General features: G+C 34.7%; 1 protein-coding gene across 1 annotated transcript; it reads left to right on the forward strand.

Moving 5' to 3' along the window:
* Positions 1 to 15,995: 15,995 nt before the first annotated feature.
* Positions 15,996 to 17,906, forward strand: LOC107410572 (protein Asterix). The gene is made up of 3 exons (XM_048474512.2): positions 15,996 to 16,260; positions 16,452 to 16,552; positions 17,680 to 17,906. The coding sequence occupies exons 1-3, from the start codon at positions 16,105 to 16,107 to the stop codon at positions 17,738 to 17,740; spliced, it is 318 nt and encodes a 105-aa protein (XP_048330469.1). The 5' UTR covers positions 15,996 to 16,104; the 3' UTR covers positions 17,741 to 17,906.

Here is a 17,906-nt window from a genome sequence, read left to right on the forward strand (position 1 = left end):
ACCAAAGACAACTAAAAAGTAGCTTGACTATTAGAATAACAACAACAGGTAACTATTCTTCCAAGGTTTATGTGCTGCTGGTGCTAAGACTTATCCAAGCTGATTGTGTTTGGCTATACTTATCTTTATCTCTGTATGTCTTTATCTTTTAGAGCTATTAGTATTACTTTATCTCATTTCCTTGTAACCAGTTGTAACTTGTATAAATATATTATACATCAATGAATAACTCAAGACTTCTTTTACACACAAGTACATGTTTTTTCATGGTATTAAAGCCTCTGACAAACGTCATGGCAATTACTCCAATTTTTTCCTCTACAATTCCTCAACTGAGTACTGTCACTTTACCAAATTACACTCTTCCTTTTAAACCTGAGAAGGATAACTCTCTGCTTTAGAAATCTTAAATTTTACCAGCTATTGTTGAAGCAATATGGAAGGTTTTGTAATAGATGCCATTCAAACTTCTCAAGAGTTCATAATCGAAACACCAAAAGAACAAAGAGGGAGCTCAAGACTAGTGCCCAATCTAGATTATCAACTCTGGCGAAGACTAGACCAAGCGTTACTTGGGTGGGTCCATTCATCCATATCCAGGGAAGTTCTAATTCAACTTACTAAATAGGATAATTACTTATAGTTGTGGAATTCAATTAGCAGGTTGTATGAGAGTCACTCATGAGCAAGAATAATGCAACAAAAACAACAACTTTAATCCACCAAAAAGGAGGGGCTTACAATGGCTGATTACTACATAAAGATGAAGACGATTGCTGACAATCTATCCATGGCCTGTTATGAAGTAAGCACTGAAAACTTTATAATGCATTTGTTACAGGAACTTCCACTGGAATATGATGCAATAATGGCTTATATTAATTCACATAGTTAGCTACTCGAAATTGAATAAGTTCAGGCCCTTTTTCTAAGCCAAAAGTTGTGAATTCAGAAATCTATCACTTCTGTTAAACCTTCATCTCACATAGCAGAGTGATTCAATAAAAGGCGAGATCAGATGGGACCTAGTCATGGTGGTGTAAGCTTTAATCATGGTAGTCGTGGTAGAGGAAGAGGCCAAAATTCAAGAAGCTTGAACAGAAGGGCTGTATTCTATCAGCTTTGTTAAAATAAGAGTCATGTTATGACTGACTGCTGGTACTCCTACAGGTCAACAGCTTATTACTCCTCTATAGATATTACTTCTAATCCAAAGTGGCTGATGGATGCTGATTCAACGAATCTGCATAACAAAGTGTAATATGGTGGCAACGAAAACTCATGGTTGCAAATGGTCAAGGTTTGAATATTACTCACACATATTCTTCTATTATTCAAAGTAGTCCCAAAAATATTAAATTAAAACAAGTATTGCATGTTTCATGTATAAAAAGAAATTTATTGAGCATAGCTTGACTGACTATAAATAACAATGTTATTGTTGAATTTAATTCTCATTTTGTGTATGTGAAGGATCAGGATACAAAGAAGTTTCTATTATGAGGAACCCTTAAAGATGGACTTTACCAAGTTTCAGTACATGGGGTCAATAAATCTTCAGATTTTTCAAATTTTTCTCAGTCAAGTGTCTGGTCTCATTCTCCTAGTTGTTTTTATTCTGATTTCTCTAATAATAAATTGTGGCATTTATGTCTTGGTCATCCATATATTTCCATTATGAGAATTATTTATACTAGATGTAAATAGTTCTTTATGATAAATAATAACAATTTTTGTTCAACTTGTCCTCTTGGTAAATCACATAGACTTTTTACTCCAAGTTCTAATACTAAAAGTTGTAAACCATCAGAATTAATTTTTTTAGATGTTTGGGGTCTTGCCCCTGTAATTTCAACAGAAGGATACAGACATTATTTGTTACTTGAATATGATTTCTCTAGATTTTCTTGGATTTATCCTTTAAATTAAAACCAGAAATACCAATTTTTTTTTTTTTTGGTAGTTTAAAAAATTAGTGGAGAACCATTAAAAATTTTTAGTCAAATTGGGAAGGAGAGTTTCGATCTCTCCTACATATCCTCACTAATTTTGGAATAGTTTTTCAACACCTTTGTCCACACCCACACAACACCAAAATGGGAAAGTTGAAAGAAAACATAGACACATCACTGAAACTACTTTATCTTTATTGGCTCATAGTTTTATGCCTCTACAAGAATGATGGAATGCTTGCTCTACAACAATTTTCCTCATAAATCGTTTACCTTCAAAAGTTTTACATAATAAATCTCCTATTCAAAAATTGTTCAACAAAAATTTTGATTTTTCCTAGTTAAAATGTTTTGGATGCGAGTGTTTTCCATGCTTAAGGCCATATCAATTAAAAAAATTCTCATATCATTTTCAAAGGTGTGTTTTCATAGGATGCAACTTTATATACAAGGGTTATAAATGTCAAAGTCTTCAAATTGGGAAAGTTTTTATCACTCCAAATGTAGTTTTAATGAATCTTGTTTTCCTTATGAAAAACTACAAGACTCTCCTCCTACATCTGACAAAATTAATTTGCATTTCCCTTTTAATACACTCATTGGGCTTCTAGTCCTTCTTTGTCATTTCACAGGTACTTCTTCAAGTCCATCTCAAGGATCCAATAGTGAAGCCTAGACTATCATGAGGACACACTATTCAATAATTCATTATCATCTCACATCAGTGAGCCCACCAGTTCAACTCAACGGCCCAATGACCAGATTAGTGAGCCCACCAATCCAACTTCCGGCCGAATGACCTCTGCTGAATAAGATGTTATCTTTACCCTTTCTGCACCAGCTACAGGGTCCCTTCTCAACATAGATATCTATGCCCCTCTTTCTGGTCTTATGGATGGCCTAAGAGTACGATTCCAACAAAACCTCTATCTTCTTCAACTAGTGTCTTTGTATCCGATACCGTTCCTCAAGCTGGTGGTATAACATCCACACATCTTATGACAACTAGATCCAAGGCCAGTATTTTCAAGAAGAAAACATTTCATGCCAAAAATGTATCTGATCTTGATTCCAATGAGCCTACATCTATTCAACGAACACTATCTCATCCTCACTAGACCAAAGCCATGTAAGAAGAATACTCTGTTTTACAACACAACAACACTTGGTCTTTGGTTCCCTACTTATCGAATATGAATGTAATAGGAAATAAATGAGTATTCAAGTTGAAATGGAATCCTGATGGAATGATTAACAGGTATAAAGCATGTTTCGTGGCTAAGGGGTTTCATCAGAATCCAAGCATTGACTAAAAAGAAACCTACAGCTTGGTTGTTAAACCTTCCACCATTCATTTCATCTTGACTACTGCTGTCTCTCAAAATTGGATGATCTGATAAATAGAAGTCAATAATGCTTTTCTAAATGGGAAATTAAATGAGGTTGTTTACATGGCTCAACTAGATGGTTTTGTTGATCCTTTAAAACTGACTCATGTTTGTTAGTTACATAAAGCGATCTATAGTTTGAAGCAAGCCTCTCGTGCATGGTATGACTAGCTATACACCTTACCTCAATGGGGTTTTTGTAAGCCCAACCTGGACTCTTTTTTGTTTATTCGCTGCACTAATAAGCCTGTTCTCTAGGTTCTTATCTACGTGAATGACATCATTGTCACTGGAAACAACTCCACTTATGTCTCTCAGTTCATTCAAACTCTTAACACCTACTTCTTTCTCAAAGATCTAGGAAATTTATCCTTCTTCTTAGGAATCAAAGTGCAATAGAGTTCAAATGGCCTACATCTTTCTCAAGCTAGATATATTCAAGATCTACTGGCAAAAACTAACATGTTGGACTGAAAATCAGCCCTACACTAGCATTCACCTCGATTCAACCAGGTAAAAATATTGGTACTCCTTTCAAGGATCCTTTTTAATACCACAACACCATTGGGGCCTTTCATTATCTGCTCATTACATGGCCTAAGCTTGCCTTTATTGTTAATAAACTCAGTCACTTCATGCACAATCCAATCGAGGTTCACTGGACAGCCTGTACATGAGTTTTATGGTATTTAAAGGGCCTTATGCATATGGGCTTATAGATCACTCCTTCAAGGACTTTCTCTTTGTATGGCTACACTGATGCTGATTGGGTGTCGAATGTTGCTGGATCCACTGGTGGGTATTGTATCTTTTTTGGAAATAATCTTATTTCTTGGTCCTCTTGCAAATAAGATGTTGTTGCTCACTCTAGTATCGAGTCGGAGTACAGGGACTTAGCAAATGGTGCTGCAGAGTTAGCTTAGATACAGAGCTTACTGTTTGAGCTTCAAATTTCTCTTCCTCATGTTCTTATCATGTGGTGTGATAATGTTGAAGCTGGTTGTTTGGCTTCCAACCTAGTTTTCTATGCATGTATGAAACATATCAAGATTGATATACATTTTGTACATGATAGAGTTCTTCTCAACAAGCTGAAAGTTAACTATGTTCCCAACTCAAGTTAAATAGTTGATATACTCACCAAAATTCTTCCTTCAGCTCGGTTTCTTCATCTACGGGACAAACTGACCTTACAACTACCCAGCTTAGTTTGAGAGGGGATGTTAGAATAACAACAATAGCTAACAATTCTTCAAGGTTTATGTGCTACTAGTGCTAAGACTTATCCAAGCTAATTGCTATTGGCGATACTTATCTTTATCTCCGTATATCTTTATCTTGTAGAGCTGTTAGTATTACTTTATCTCATTCCCTTGTAACCGGTTATAACTTGTATAAATATATTATATATTAGTGAATAACTCAATACCTATTTTACACACCAGTACATGTTCTTTCATTGACCAATGGACAAATAGCTTGGCTATTGAAAAAAAATAAAATAAAATAAAATAAATAAGGAAACACTCAGATACTAGAAAAGTGACAAAAGGCTTGGCTACTAGAATTGAGTCCACCCTTTTTAATTGGCAAAGACATTAACCAAACTTTTGATTAACTAAATAAGCTTTTAGCTAAGGGAAGTTTTCAACTTAAAGATGTTTTCAATTAAACAAGTTTTTTTCAACCCACTAGCCAACAAATTTTCAAAACTCATTAACCAATCACTTTCACCAGCCACGCTATTTGAAACAAAATAGATATAAACTTATTTTTTCTGGCCGAAACATTGTCTCCCATTTTATTGTTCTATTTGCAAAAAATAAAGTAATGAAATAAATAATGTTTTTTTTTCAACTTACTTACTCCATACCACATGCCTTTAGATGAATTACATTTTGCCAAAAAAATAGCCATTCCAAACTTAAATTAAAAAATAACTTGGGGTTATTTTTTATTTTTGAAATTAATTTTGACTCTCTTTCATCTCATTCCAAACTATTTTTCAGCCATGCATGCTAAAAATATGTTTGGTTAAAATATCCTGTAAGTTTTTGTATGCAAGCGTGCCACATCTAAATTTAAGGAAAAAAGAGTAAAAAGAAAAATAACTATGCACAAATAATCTGACTTGAATTAAACTACTGTATTCACGAAACAAAAAAAAAAAATAATAATAATAATCCTAAAAGTTTTTTTTTACCACTTGAAAGAAAGGACTTTAATAACTGAGAATAAAAGTGTAACTATGAAGAAAACTAAATCAAATACTAGAGAAAAAAAAATTGATAGAGAAAATAAAAGTAACGCTAAGCTAAAAGCTAAAACTAAGAACAATGAAATTACAGAAAAAATTAAAAAGATTTCATGAAAAAAAGTTGTTTGTTGAAGGTGTACGTGTGTGTTCCTCTAACTAAAGTTTTTTTTGTCACGTCTCTTTTTCAATTCTAACCGAGCTCAACCATAAATTTCAGTTAAGGTGTCACCAGACAACTAAAATATTTAGCTAGCCAACAACTAAAAAATAGCTTGACCAATGGTCAACAAAAGAAATAGCTTGGCTATTGAAAAAAAAAAAAAACAAAAACACTTAGCTACTAGAAAAGAGAAAAGAGGCCTGGCTACTAGAATTGGGTTTACCTTTTCTAATTAGCCAAACTTTCAATCAACCAAGTGAGTTTTCAGCTAAAGAAGTTTTCAATCAAATAGATTTTCAGCCAAGCAAGTTTTAGCCAAACAAGTTTTCAGCCAAGGAAGTCTTTAGCTAAGAAAGCTTTTAGCTAAAGCATCAACCTAGCACTCCTAAAAGCCATTAGCTAAGGCATCCACCAAGATATCCATCAGCCACACAAATTGAAAAGCTATTAGCCAAACATTTCTTCAACCACTAGCCAATAAATTTTCAAAACCCATTAACCAACCACTTCCAATGGCCTAGTTGTTCAATACAAAATAAATATATATTTATTTTTTTATGGTCCAAACATCGCCTCCCATTTTATTATTTTATTTGCAAAAAATAAAGTAACAAAATAATAATGTTTTTTCCAACTTACTTGCTCCAACCACATTATCTTAGACAAATTACTTTTCCAAAACATAAACAGCTATTGCAAAGTTTAATTGCTAGCCCACTATCAATTATGACCATAGCTAGTCATCTCTAGCCATCATAAAAATTTAACATTTTCATCTAACCATCTTCCATGAAAGCCTATTAGAAAACAATTATTGAAAAACACCTTGGTTGGCCAAATAATGCTTATAAGCATTTCGCCTTCCATAACTTCTTGGTTGTTGTCTCTCTTATAGCCTATAAGCTTGGCCACAAGGTTCAACCACACTCATTCATCCTACTCCTCTCTTTGTCAATCATCTCTTGAATATTTCAAAATACAAAACAATTAATAGTGGAATGAGGCCATTTATTATGCCATTTGCAATAAGTCTTTCCTTTACGGTCATTAGCCGATGGTACAATATAGTCATCATATAAATGAATTATTTCCCTAGCCAACAGAAAATCAATATTTGGACAGCCTTTGAAGTATCAAAACTATATATTTTCTCTAGTTAATACTTGTTGCTCCTTGATTCATAAAGTAAGTTAGGGACTTAAGCTTTCAATGGTCTTGACTAAACCTTGCAAATGTATGGTTGAATGCCTACCACCTCAACCTCATTGATGTTAAATTGATCACTATTAGCCTTAGTTGTGTAAAGATCAAAATTAGGGTCTTCATAATAAACATCTTGAGAAAGCTTTCCTATACTCTTCCCTCATTATATCTTCATAACAATTAACTTGAAAACCACCTCAAACAAATCTATGAATCCAATACCTTCAAACTTCTTCCTTACCTTATAATTAAGCCTACCTTGAACCAATATCACAAATTCCCGCTTAAGAATATTGAGATGACATCTATCCTTGGCTTTTTTGAAACTAGCTAAATAATTTTGAATGGACTCATCTTCCTATTGATTAATCCTAGTTAAATCAACCATTGACATCTCTAATTCAATATGACAAAATTGCTCATGAAACTTTTGTTCCATTTGTTGCCAAGTAAAGATTGAATTAGGTCAAAGATTAATATACCAAGAAGAAAGTTGAACCGGTTTGAGAATTAGCAAATAACTTCAGCTTCCAAATGTTATTGGTGCCAACTTCTCCACATTGAATTATAAATTGGCATGCTCGATAGTTGTTTCATTTCCTTCCTCAAAAAATAAAGTAGAAACAAGAATTTTGAAACTCAAAAAATTCTTATAGTCAAACTCTTTAGGATAAGGACTTTATAAGTCAATCAACCAATCCTCATAGCTACTTAGTTGACCATCTCATGAATGAGACTTTTAATTGCTTTACAGTCCAGCCTTTGACCATTGTCATTCTACATACTTTGGATTTTTGATTGTTCATAACTATGATAATCATAGTGTTCATTCATTCAACATTGGCCATATTGATTTCACCCCCTAAGTTGAATCTAGTTACGAGTTGTGGTGGTATATAAAGTTCAATCCTTCCTTTTTGATTAGCCACGTGTTTGATTGGCCTAATACCTTTCATTGTAGCTTTATAAGCCTACATGTGTTGAAATTGAAATTCAAGTTGGCCACTTGGCTATCCAATAGTTCAATAGTCTGCCCCCCGATTGAGACTTGCTTAGCTAATGTAACATAAGATTGAACTTGTGTTCCTTCAAATGTGGTTAGTTGTCCTTTTTGAATTCTTGTAAAGTTGCCCAACTTGAATTCCTTGGTCAAATTTTCCTTCTTGGTCACTCCTTTTATGCCCCTTACCCATAATTTTCTCAGCTGATGAAGATGATTCAATAGCTTGTCCCCAATGTGAAGTCCAGCTGCATCACCACAGTGTGAAGCTAGCCGCACTGCTACAGCTCACCATTGTTGACAATAGCTCTTGCAACTTCAGTGTAAAATTTGCTCAACAATTGTTGGCAACTGTCAGAGGTTGTGTTCAATGTCAGAGCGGATTGAAAAACTAAGACATGTAACCAACCTTGTGAGCTTATATATAGGCTCTACCTGTTGCATTCATCAATTCAATGCATCTCAGTATCATCTAAGTGAAGAGTGTTGAGAGTGTTGTATAAACTCCCAGAGAGAGTGTTTAAGACTCTAGAGAGAGCTTGAGAGAAAAATTAAAACTCCAGGAAAGAGTTTGATAGAAAAGAGAGAGATCCCATGCGAGAATCCATGTGAGAGAAGTTTTTTGTTTTGTATTCTATTTCAAGAGAGTAATAAAATTCTTTTATTTTTCTTCTCTCAGAGAACCACAACAAGTTGTATTAAAGCTCCAGGTTGAGAGCTTAAATTCCAAATTTAAAGAAACAGAGCCTCTATTCTTCAAATTGGTGTTTCGAAAAGTTGCTCAAACCCAAGATTTAAGAATACCAGGTGAAATTACTCGACAAGACGAGAAAAAAAATATTAGCCGGAGAGAAAAGGGACTTTGCACGTGCCTAACCATGCCGCCCAAACTTTTCTGTAGCCAGCCATGCGCCACACTTGCCGCACGTGCCATCTAAAGGTTGAAGACGAGCATGTCATTCACCACCATCATCACCACTCAACTAACACATTAGCCACATCAGGGACACAACATCTGCCACATGTCGACAAGTCAATCGGCTACATCATCAAAACTTTTTGAGATTACGAAATAGCCCATATATTTCCCAAAATTGCAAATTGACCATTGTAGATTCTATATTTATAGTTTGACCCCAGAATTTTTGGAAATTGGATTTTTGGACCCCAAAAAAGTTGAGTCCACCATTTTTTGCCGTTCCGAATGCAACGGTTACCTCTGTTTTGCCAAATTTAGATCTATTTTTTATCAAGCCATTGTAAAACAAAATGTCAATGGAAGAATCATCTTCAAGAGCTATAGTTAAGCTCACGGCCACAAATTATACACTTTGGAGAGCTCGGATGGAAAATCTCCTCAATTGTAAGGATTTGTTTGATCCTATAGAAGCTAAAGGAGTAAACTCCGATCTAGCAAAGAAGTAGAATGGAAGAAATTAAATAAAAAAAATAATCAGTTAGATCAGACAATGGATCGACCACAGTATCTTCCATCATGTCGCAAAGGAAATGGACGCATATGTCCTCTTGAAGAAATTAGAAGACATGTATCAAACCAAGACTTCTCAGAATAAAGCATTGTTGCTTAAGCGATTAGTAAATTTAAAATTACATATTGGAGCTTCTGTAGCCAAGCATACTAGTGAGTTCTAGAACTTGGTAAATCAACTATCTGCTATGGATTACCAACTAGGAGATGAGGATCAGGCTCTCCTACTTCTAAGCTCTCTTCTAGATAGTTAGAAGATGTTGGTAGTCTCTCTCAGCAATTCGACTCCAAATGGAAAACTTACTATGTCTATGGTTAAGGATGCCCTATTCAATGAAGAGGCTGGGAGACAGGACATTAGCATTTACCAATAACATGCCCTCATCACAGAGAGAGAAAGATAGCAAAGAGGTGCTTGAGATAGAGGGAGAGGCAGGAGCAAAAGCAGAGGCAAATCTACAAATGGAAAGAAAATCATCATAGAAATGTTATTATTATGGCTTGGAGGGTCACATGAAGAAGACTGTAGAAAGTTGTAAAGAGAACAGAGACTCCAAGGAAATCAGCCGAAGAAGGATAGAGAGATACTAGTCATTGTTACAGGAGAAGTGGTGCTTTGCTCCACCCAAGAAGTGACATGCCTTCATATATCAACCCAAGATAGTTGATACTGTAGCATCCTACCATGTCACTCCACACAGAGATTTCTTCAAAATGTACAAAGCAGGAGATTTTGGTACGGTAAAGATGGAAAGTTCCAATTTCGCAAACATTGTGGGAACTAGTGATGTTTAGGTAAAAATGAATGTTGGTTGTACAATTACTTTAAAGGATTTCCATCATGTTCCAGACCTTTGGTTTAATCTACTTTCGGGAGTAGCCTTAAACAAACAAGGATATGAAACCATTTCAATAAAGGCACATGGAAAATGATGAAAGGTGCTATAGTTGTTACTCGGTCATATACTTGTAGAATGTTGTATGAGACTTATGTGAAGATATGTGTAGCCAGCATCAACATTGAGGAAAGTGAGGCATCCCAAAATCTGTGGCACCAGAAAATCGATCACATGAGTGAAAAATGATTATCTACTCTGACAAGAAGAAGGTTATCAATGTTTGCAAGGATGCTGCATTAGATCCATTTAGTCACTGCTTGTTCGGTAAGTAATGTATAGTTTCTTTCAGTTCTTCTGCATCGAAGAGATCAGAGTTGCTAAGTCTGGTACATTTTGATGTTTATGGTCCTATGGAGGTGGTGTCAGTAGGTGGCAACAGGTATTTCCTGACCTTTATTGATGATACTTCTCGGAAGGTGTGGGTATATTTCTTAAACAAAAATGATCAAGTATTAGATTACTTCAAACTATTTCATGCGATGATAGAGCATGAAATAGGAAAGAATCTTAAATGTCTCCACTCAGATAATGGAGGTGAGTATACTTCCAAGGAGTTTGATGCCTACTACAAAAGACATGGCATTTGATATGAGAAGACGGTCCCATACACCCCACAACATAACAGAGTAATCGAGAGAATGAACCGGACAATTATGGAAATGGTCAGAAGTATGATCAGTACGGCTAAGCTATCAAAGCCATTCTAGGGAGAAGCTATTCATGCCGCTTGCTATTTGCTCAATAGATCAATGTCAGTACCATTGAATTTTGAAATTCCAGAGAAAATGTGGTCGGGTAAGATTCCCTCCTACTCTCACTTAAAAGTGTTTGGTTGTTTAGCTTATGTATATGTATCTAAGGAGCTCAGACAGAAGCTTGATGCAAGATCTACTCCATGCATCTTTATAACATATGGAGATGAAGAATTTGGATACAGATTATGGGACCTGAAAAAAAAAAGTTATTAAAAGTAGATACCTCTTAATCATAGTTCTAATGTTGAGGATTTTGGTCCTAATCCAGCACCAACATAAATAGCCGCAGAGGATAATGAGGTGCATGAAGAGATGCTCGAAGCAGACCAAGAGGAAAAAGGGGACATTGAGTAGAGGAAGACTCAATCCTCTCAAGAAGATGCAGAGCCATCGCAACGATTAGATGATGGTAGACCTTCGAAAACCAATGGTTTATAAGTTCGTAGATTTGAGTGAGGCTGACTTCCATCAAAGAGATTTCCAGAATCTGAGTGTATTCTGCTTATTGAAGAGGGGGAGCCAGAGATTTTCCAAGAAGTTATTTCTCATCAAGACAAAGAAAAATGGCTGCAAGCACTGTAAGTTTAGATGGAATCTTTACAGAAAAATCATACTTATAAGTTGGTTAAGCTACCAACGGGAAAGAAAGCACTAAAGAATAAATGGGTGTTCAAGCTCAATAAAGATGATAGTGGAAGGGTGGTGAAACACAAAACTCAATTGGTGGTCAAAGGATTTCTTTAGAAGAAAGGAATTGACTTTGATGAGGTTTTTCACTGGTAAAAATGACTTCAATTCGAGTCATTTTTGGTTTAGTAGCAAGTCTAAATCTAGACCCTGAACAGATGGATGTGAAGACAGCATTTCTTCACAGTGATTTACATGAGGAAATCTACATGGAGCAGCCAGAAGGATTTGAGGATTCAGGGAAAGAAAACCTCGTTTGCAAGCTGAATAAAAGTTTGTATGGCCTTAAGCAAGCACCAAGACAATGTTACTTGAAGAAAAGTTTGTATGGCCTCAAGCAAGCACTAAGACAATGGTACAAGAAGTTTGACTCTTTTATGGTGAGTCAAGGTTATAAAAGGACTGCAGCAGACCAGTATATTTATATTCAAAAATTTCCAGATGGAAACTGCATTGCACTTTTACTATATGTGGACAATATATTGATTGTTGGACAAGATGCAATGAAAATTATTCAGCTGAAGAAGGAATTGTCTAAGTCCTTTGATATGACAGATTTAGGACCAATTTTTGGAATGCAAATAATACGAGATAGGAAAAACAAAAGGTTATGGCTATCTCAGGATAAGTATGTTGAACGAGTGCTAAAGAGATTCAACATGGATAAAGCCAAACCAGTCAACATTCCACTTGTAAATCATTTCAAGTTGAGTAAGAGATTGTGCCACTCATCCAAAGAAGAGATAGAGGAGATGGCTTCAGTACCATATTCTTCAGCAGTAAGAAGTCTGATGTATGCAATGGTGTGTACTAGACCAAACATTGCTCATGTAGTAGATGTTGTGAGCAGATTTCTTTCAAATCTTGGAAAGAAACACTGGGAAGCAGTCAAGTGGATTCTCAGGTATCTTAAAGGTATGTCAAAGCTGAAAGGATTAGGGCAAGCTTAAGCTAAAGAGAACAAGGTTTTATGTTTAAAAATTGATTTGGAGTTTTAGGTGATCTCGACTTGCTTTGGTTAAGCTACTAGAAAATTTTCCAGTTTTGGCCAGTTTTGATTCTCTTGGTTTCAAAGTGGAAACTAAGGTATTTTCTCCAAAATTCAATACAATATTCATTTAGATGTAATACATACTTATAGCATACAAAATAGGTGTGAAATCACACCATTGCTGGTTCTAAACACCAATACAAAACAAGTCCTTCATGGATAAGCAAAACACATGTGTGAAGTAACTTTGCCACATGCTTCATGGTTTGTTGACAAGTGTTGCTACCTCATTTGGTGCTTCATGTTGAAGTAGTTCTCATGCATGATGACACATGTCCTTCCATGCATTGGATGAGAGAGAGGCCGAATGGTTTGGTTCCATGTCACCTAGGAGCTTCCATGTCACCATCTTAATCACCAAGGTGCTTTCCATGTCATCAAGGTGCTTCATTTCCCTAAGCTTCTAACACTCTAATTTGGCTAATACATATTAAATAACACATTTTGGTGTCTTTATGAAACAACTTAACAAGCCTAGAATACAACACAAAATGATTTACTAAACTACCAAAACGAAATACAAACCAAACTAAGGAAGTTGTTTCTTGGCCAAGGCATTAGACTTGGTCTCGGGTTTGGCTTGTTTATGGCTAACAAGTTCCCATGATTCTCTAACAAAAGTGATGTTTGTGCTATGGTCGAAGTGATCCAGTCCTAGAAGGCAATACAGATGCAGATATGGTCGAAGACCTTGATAATAGAAAGTTTACATCAGGTTATCTCTACACTTTTGTAGGGGGAGCTATGTCATGGCAGTCAAGATTGCAGAAGTATGTTGCTTTATCAACTACAGAAGCAGAGTACATTGCTATAGCAGAAGCAGGTAAGGAAATGTCATGGTTAAAGCATTTTCTCACAAAATTGGGCATCAAACAAGAAGACTGCAAGATACATTGTGACTATTAAAGTGCCATAGATTTGAGCAAAAACTCGATGTATCATTCCTGTACAAAGCATATTGATATTCGCTATCATCGGATACGCAAAGTAATAGAACAATAGTTGCCAAAACTAATGAAGATTCATACAAAGGAGAATCCAATAGACATGTTAACAAAAGTTGGTACTTAAAAGAAGCTTAAGCTGTGCAGAGACATAGCCGGAATGGATGGTAGATGACAATCAATTTTAAATGCGGCTGGAGGGGGAGAATTGTGATGTCCAGCCCCACTGCCACAGTGTAAAGCCAGTCGCACTGCTACGACTCACCATTGTTGACAGTAGCTCCTGTAACTTTAGCGTAAAATTTGCTCAACAATTGTGAGCAACTATCAGAGGTCGATGTGCAATGTCTGAACTGATTGAAAAACTATGACATGCAACCAACCTTGTGAGCTTATAAATAGGCTCTACCCATTGCATTAATCAATTTAATCCATCTCAATATCATCCCAAGTGAGGAGTGTTGAGAGTGTTGTATAAACTCCCAAAGAGAGTGTTTAAGACTCCAGAAAGAGCTTAAGAGAAGAGTTAAAACTCCAGAAGAGAGTTTGATAGAAAAAAGAGAGATTTCACGTGAGAATCCATGTAAGAGAAGTTCTTTATTTTGTATTATATTTCAAGAGAGTAATAGAATTCTTTTATTTTTCTTCTCATATTTATTTTCTATAGTGGTCAGAGAACCACAACACCCAGCCATATCTTGATTGGCCAATGGGGCACTTTCAACTCTAAGTTTAGCTTGTCTTTTGATGCAAACTAATTTGATTTCTTCAGTTGCGGCTTGAATGGCCTGAGATGGTATTTGCATCTTCAAATCATAGTTTCCATGTAGCCATTAAATTCTTTAGTCAATTAGTCAAAAAACAAATTTTGGTTCTCTTTCATTTCACGAGTCAATTTGTTAATTGATTTACGAAATGATTTGATAATGGATTCTTTAATAGAGACTTCATCTTCAACAGCTTTCTCTAAACGTTGGCCACCATGGCCATGTTCATCAACAAAGTGATTGTTCTTTGATCTAGTCTTCATTGTCATATTCAACACTTTAAAACTCAGTTAAGTCCCATGGGGCATGCCAAAAATATATTTGGTTAAAATAACTTGTAAGTTTTTGTATGCAAGTGTGCCAACTCTAAATTTGAGGGGGAAAAGAAAAAAAAAAGAAAGTAAAAACAAAAATAACTATGCAAATAATTTGACTCAAACAACTCTGTTAAGGAATAAAAAACAATAACAATCTTAATAGATTCTTTTTAATGCATAAATTAAAGAACTTCAATAATTAAGAATAAAATGTAACAATGAAGAAAACTAAATTAAAGACTAGAGAAATAAGAAAAATCTAAAAAAAAAAAAAAACTAATAGCAAAGTTAAAGCTAAGAATAGTGAAGTGGTAAAAAAAAAAAAACAAAAATAATAAATAATAAAAAAAAATCCATGAGGAAAAGTTGTTTGTTGAAGGGCTAGGAGTGTGTTTTTTTGACTCATGAAGCTTGTATTTATAGTTTTAGATGCCCATACATATAATAATTTTAATCCAAATAGATCTTTATCATTAACCATATCAAAAAATTCAATTTAGCTCAACTTTTATTTATTTGGCTATCAGTTTTTTATGTTAGGTATTTTAAATTCTGATCCGATTCAATTATAATTTTCAGATTGGATGTCGACTGATAATTAAAATATTTATTTAGTCAATGACTAAAAAAAAACTTAATTATCGAGGATCAAAATTTGGTTTGCCCTTTTCATTGGCGAAGAGATTAGCCAAACTTCCTATTAGCCACGGAAAGTTTTCAAGCAAAAGATGTTTTCGACCAAAGTTTTCTTCAACTCATTTGCTAATATTCAAAACCCGTTAACTAACTATTTGCACTAGCCATGCTATTCAATACAAAACATATAACTTATTTTTAATGGCTCAAATACAATCATATAATCTAACAGACCAAACTGCTTTTCTGTTTTGTTTTTTAGCATCACCATTTTTATTTTCCATTCGTAATTTTTTTTAACCCATGTATATTTAAATTAACACACAAATTGTTTTTCTATTTTTTGGCATTACCATTTTATTTCCCATTCTTTTTTTTTTTTAGTCCATATATACATGGAAAAAATATATATATATATATATATATATATAAAATAATTATAATAGACATTTTGGTGTCACCGCTATAAAAAAAAATATTGATAAATATATATCTTGGATCGGAGGGCCAGTTGAAGTCGCCCACATGGGTATAAACTCATACAAAGAGTCAATTTGCAAAAGTTCGGGTGCGATTTACGAACTCACAGAAACCGAACGATGTCGTCTCATGGGAACGCATCGAACGCCAACGATCCTCGGCTGCCATCGGCGGCGAGGCCCTACGTTCCGCAGCCGGTGGCTCCTCAGGATCTGCCCGTCGATTACTCCGGATTCATCGCCGTCATGTTCGGTGTTGCTGGTGTCATGTTCAGGGTCTGAATCTGGAAACCCATTTCGATTTTTTTCATTTTTATTTTTATTTTTATTTTTATATTTTTAGTTATTTTTGTTGATTTTCAGATCCATAAATCTTTGAATCCTATTATTTTCTTTTGGGTAATATTGAGATTCATTTTGTTTAATTAAATTTTTATTTTTTTATTATTTTTTAAAAATTTTTGCAGTACAAGCTGAGCTCTTGGCTTGCCATCATATTCTGTGCCCAATCGCTTGCGAACATGAGAAACATCGAAACCGATCTAAAACAGGTCTCCATGGCCATGATGTAAGTTTGGCTTTTTCTCTGCATTTATATATATAATACATAATTTTGATCTTCTACTCAGTTACCATGAAATTTATTTACATTATATATATATAATAATTTAAATAATTGTATGTACAATCTCCAAAATGGGAGAGAGAATTGATTAGGAATTGAATTTTAGGTGGTGAATGGATTACAAATAGGTGATTAAAATTGAGCCATTTAACCATGCACTGCAATTCAGGGTTCCATAATGAACCAAGCTTGGTATTGTGGGCAGAGAACTGTTGAAAGGGGAATTTCAGTATAGTATAAGGGAGCTATGAGAGTTGAGACATATTGGTTTGGGGATTTAATTAGAGAAAAAAAAAAAAAAAAGTGATTTTATTTCAACCAAATTCAAATTGGCTGCCAGATTCATATATACCTTAGTGGGCAATGGCTAGAGTTGCTCTTATCCGACTAATTCTGTTTGTAAGAAATTTCTTGTAAGTTTTTGTCTTTTGATTATCTTTAGGAAGTGGTGCCACAATGGATATTGTGAGCTCCTCCCTAAGCAAAACACCAAGGAAGCTCATCTATATGTAGGGCATGCAAAGATTTTTAACCTGACAGAAAATATGCGCGCTAGAATATTGGATTGTATGTTTGTATTCAGCATTTTTAGGTAATTGATCTTGATGACAATTGAGAGTTGCAAAGGAATCATTGCTTTTTGTACTCTGTTTCCTTGTGAGAAATATAGTTAAGATACCTTCTGGGGGATTTTTGGCAATAGGTAGCTCGTGTAAGTGAAGTTGTAAGGATATGAGAGTCTGATCTTGGGTATCTAGTTGCATTCTTGAAGAAAATGAAAGTTCAACCTCTATTAAGATTTTAGACCGTTGATCCTTTTTACCTCTATCTATATATATATATTTATGGAGACTTTAATTATTTTAAAATCACTTTTAAGGGGTCAATAATAGCCAGTATCCGATTGGCCTTCATGTGTTTGCTTGATTGGTTTTTGCATTCTTTTTGTTCTGCAATAGTGGTCATATTGGTTTTCACATGCTGAAACACATTTGTTTATGTTTTCCTTTTCCTACTACTTCTATTTTTTTTTTTTTTTTTTATTTATTTTTTTATATGCTTAAAACCAGGTTTGCTGTTATGGGATTGGTGACAAACTACCTGGGGCCTCGGCCACCAACCAAAAGTTGAGATTCCATGGATCAGAGATTGGATGTAATATAATAAGGTTTCCTTATATTTTGACTCGTAGTTTCTTTGATTTAGAGAGAAATGTTGAAATTTGATTCTCAAATATGAAGACAAAGTTAGCATCTCAGGTTTGGAAATTCCATTTTACCTCTTTGGTGATTCTGCA

This window comes from Ziziphus jujuba, chromosome 2, assembly GCF_031755915.1.
Source record: "Ziziphus jujuba cultivar Dongzao chromosome 2, ASM3175591v1".
NCBI lineage: Eukaryota > Viridiplantae > Streptophyta > Magnoliopsida > Rosales > Rhamnaceae > Ziziphus > Ziziphus jujuba.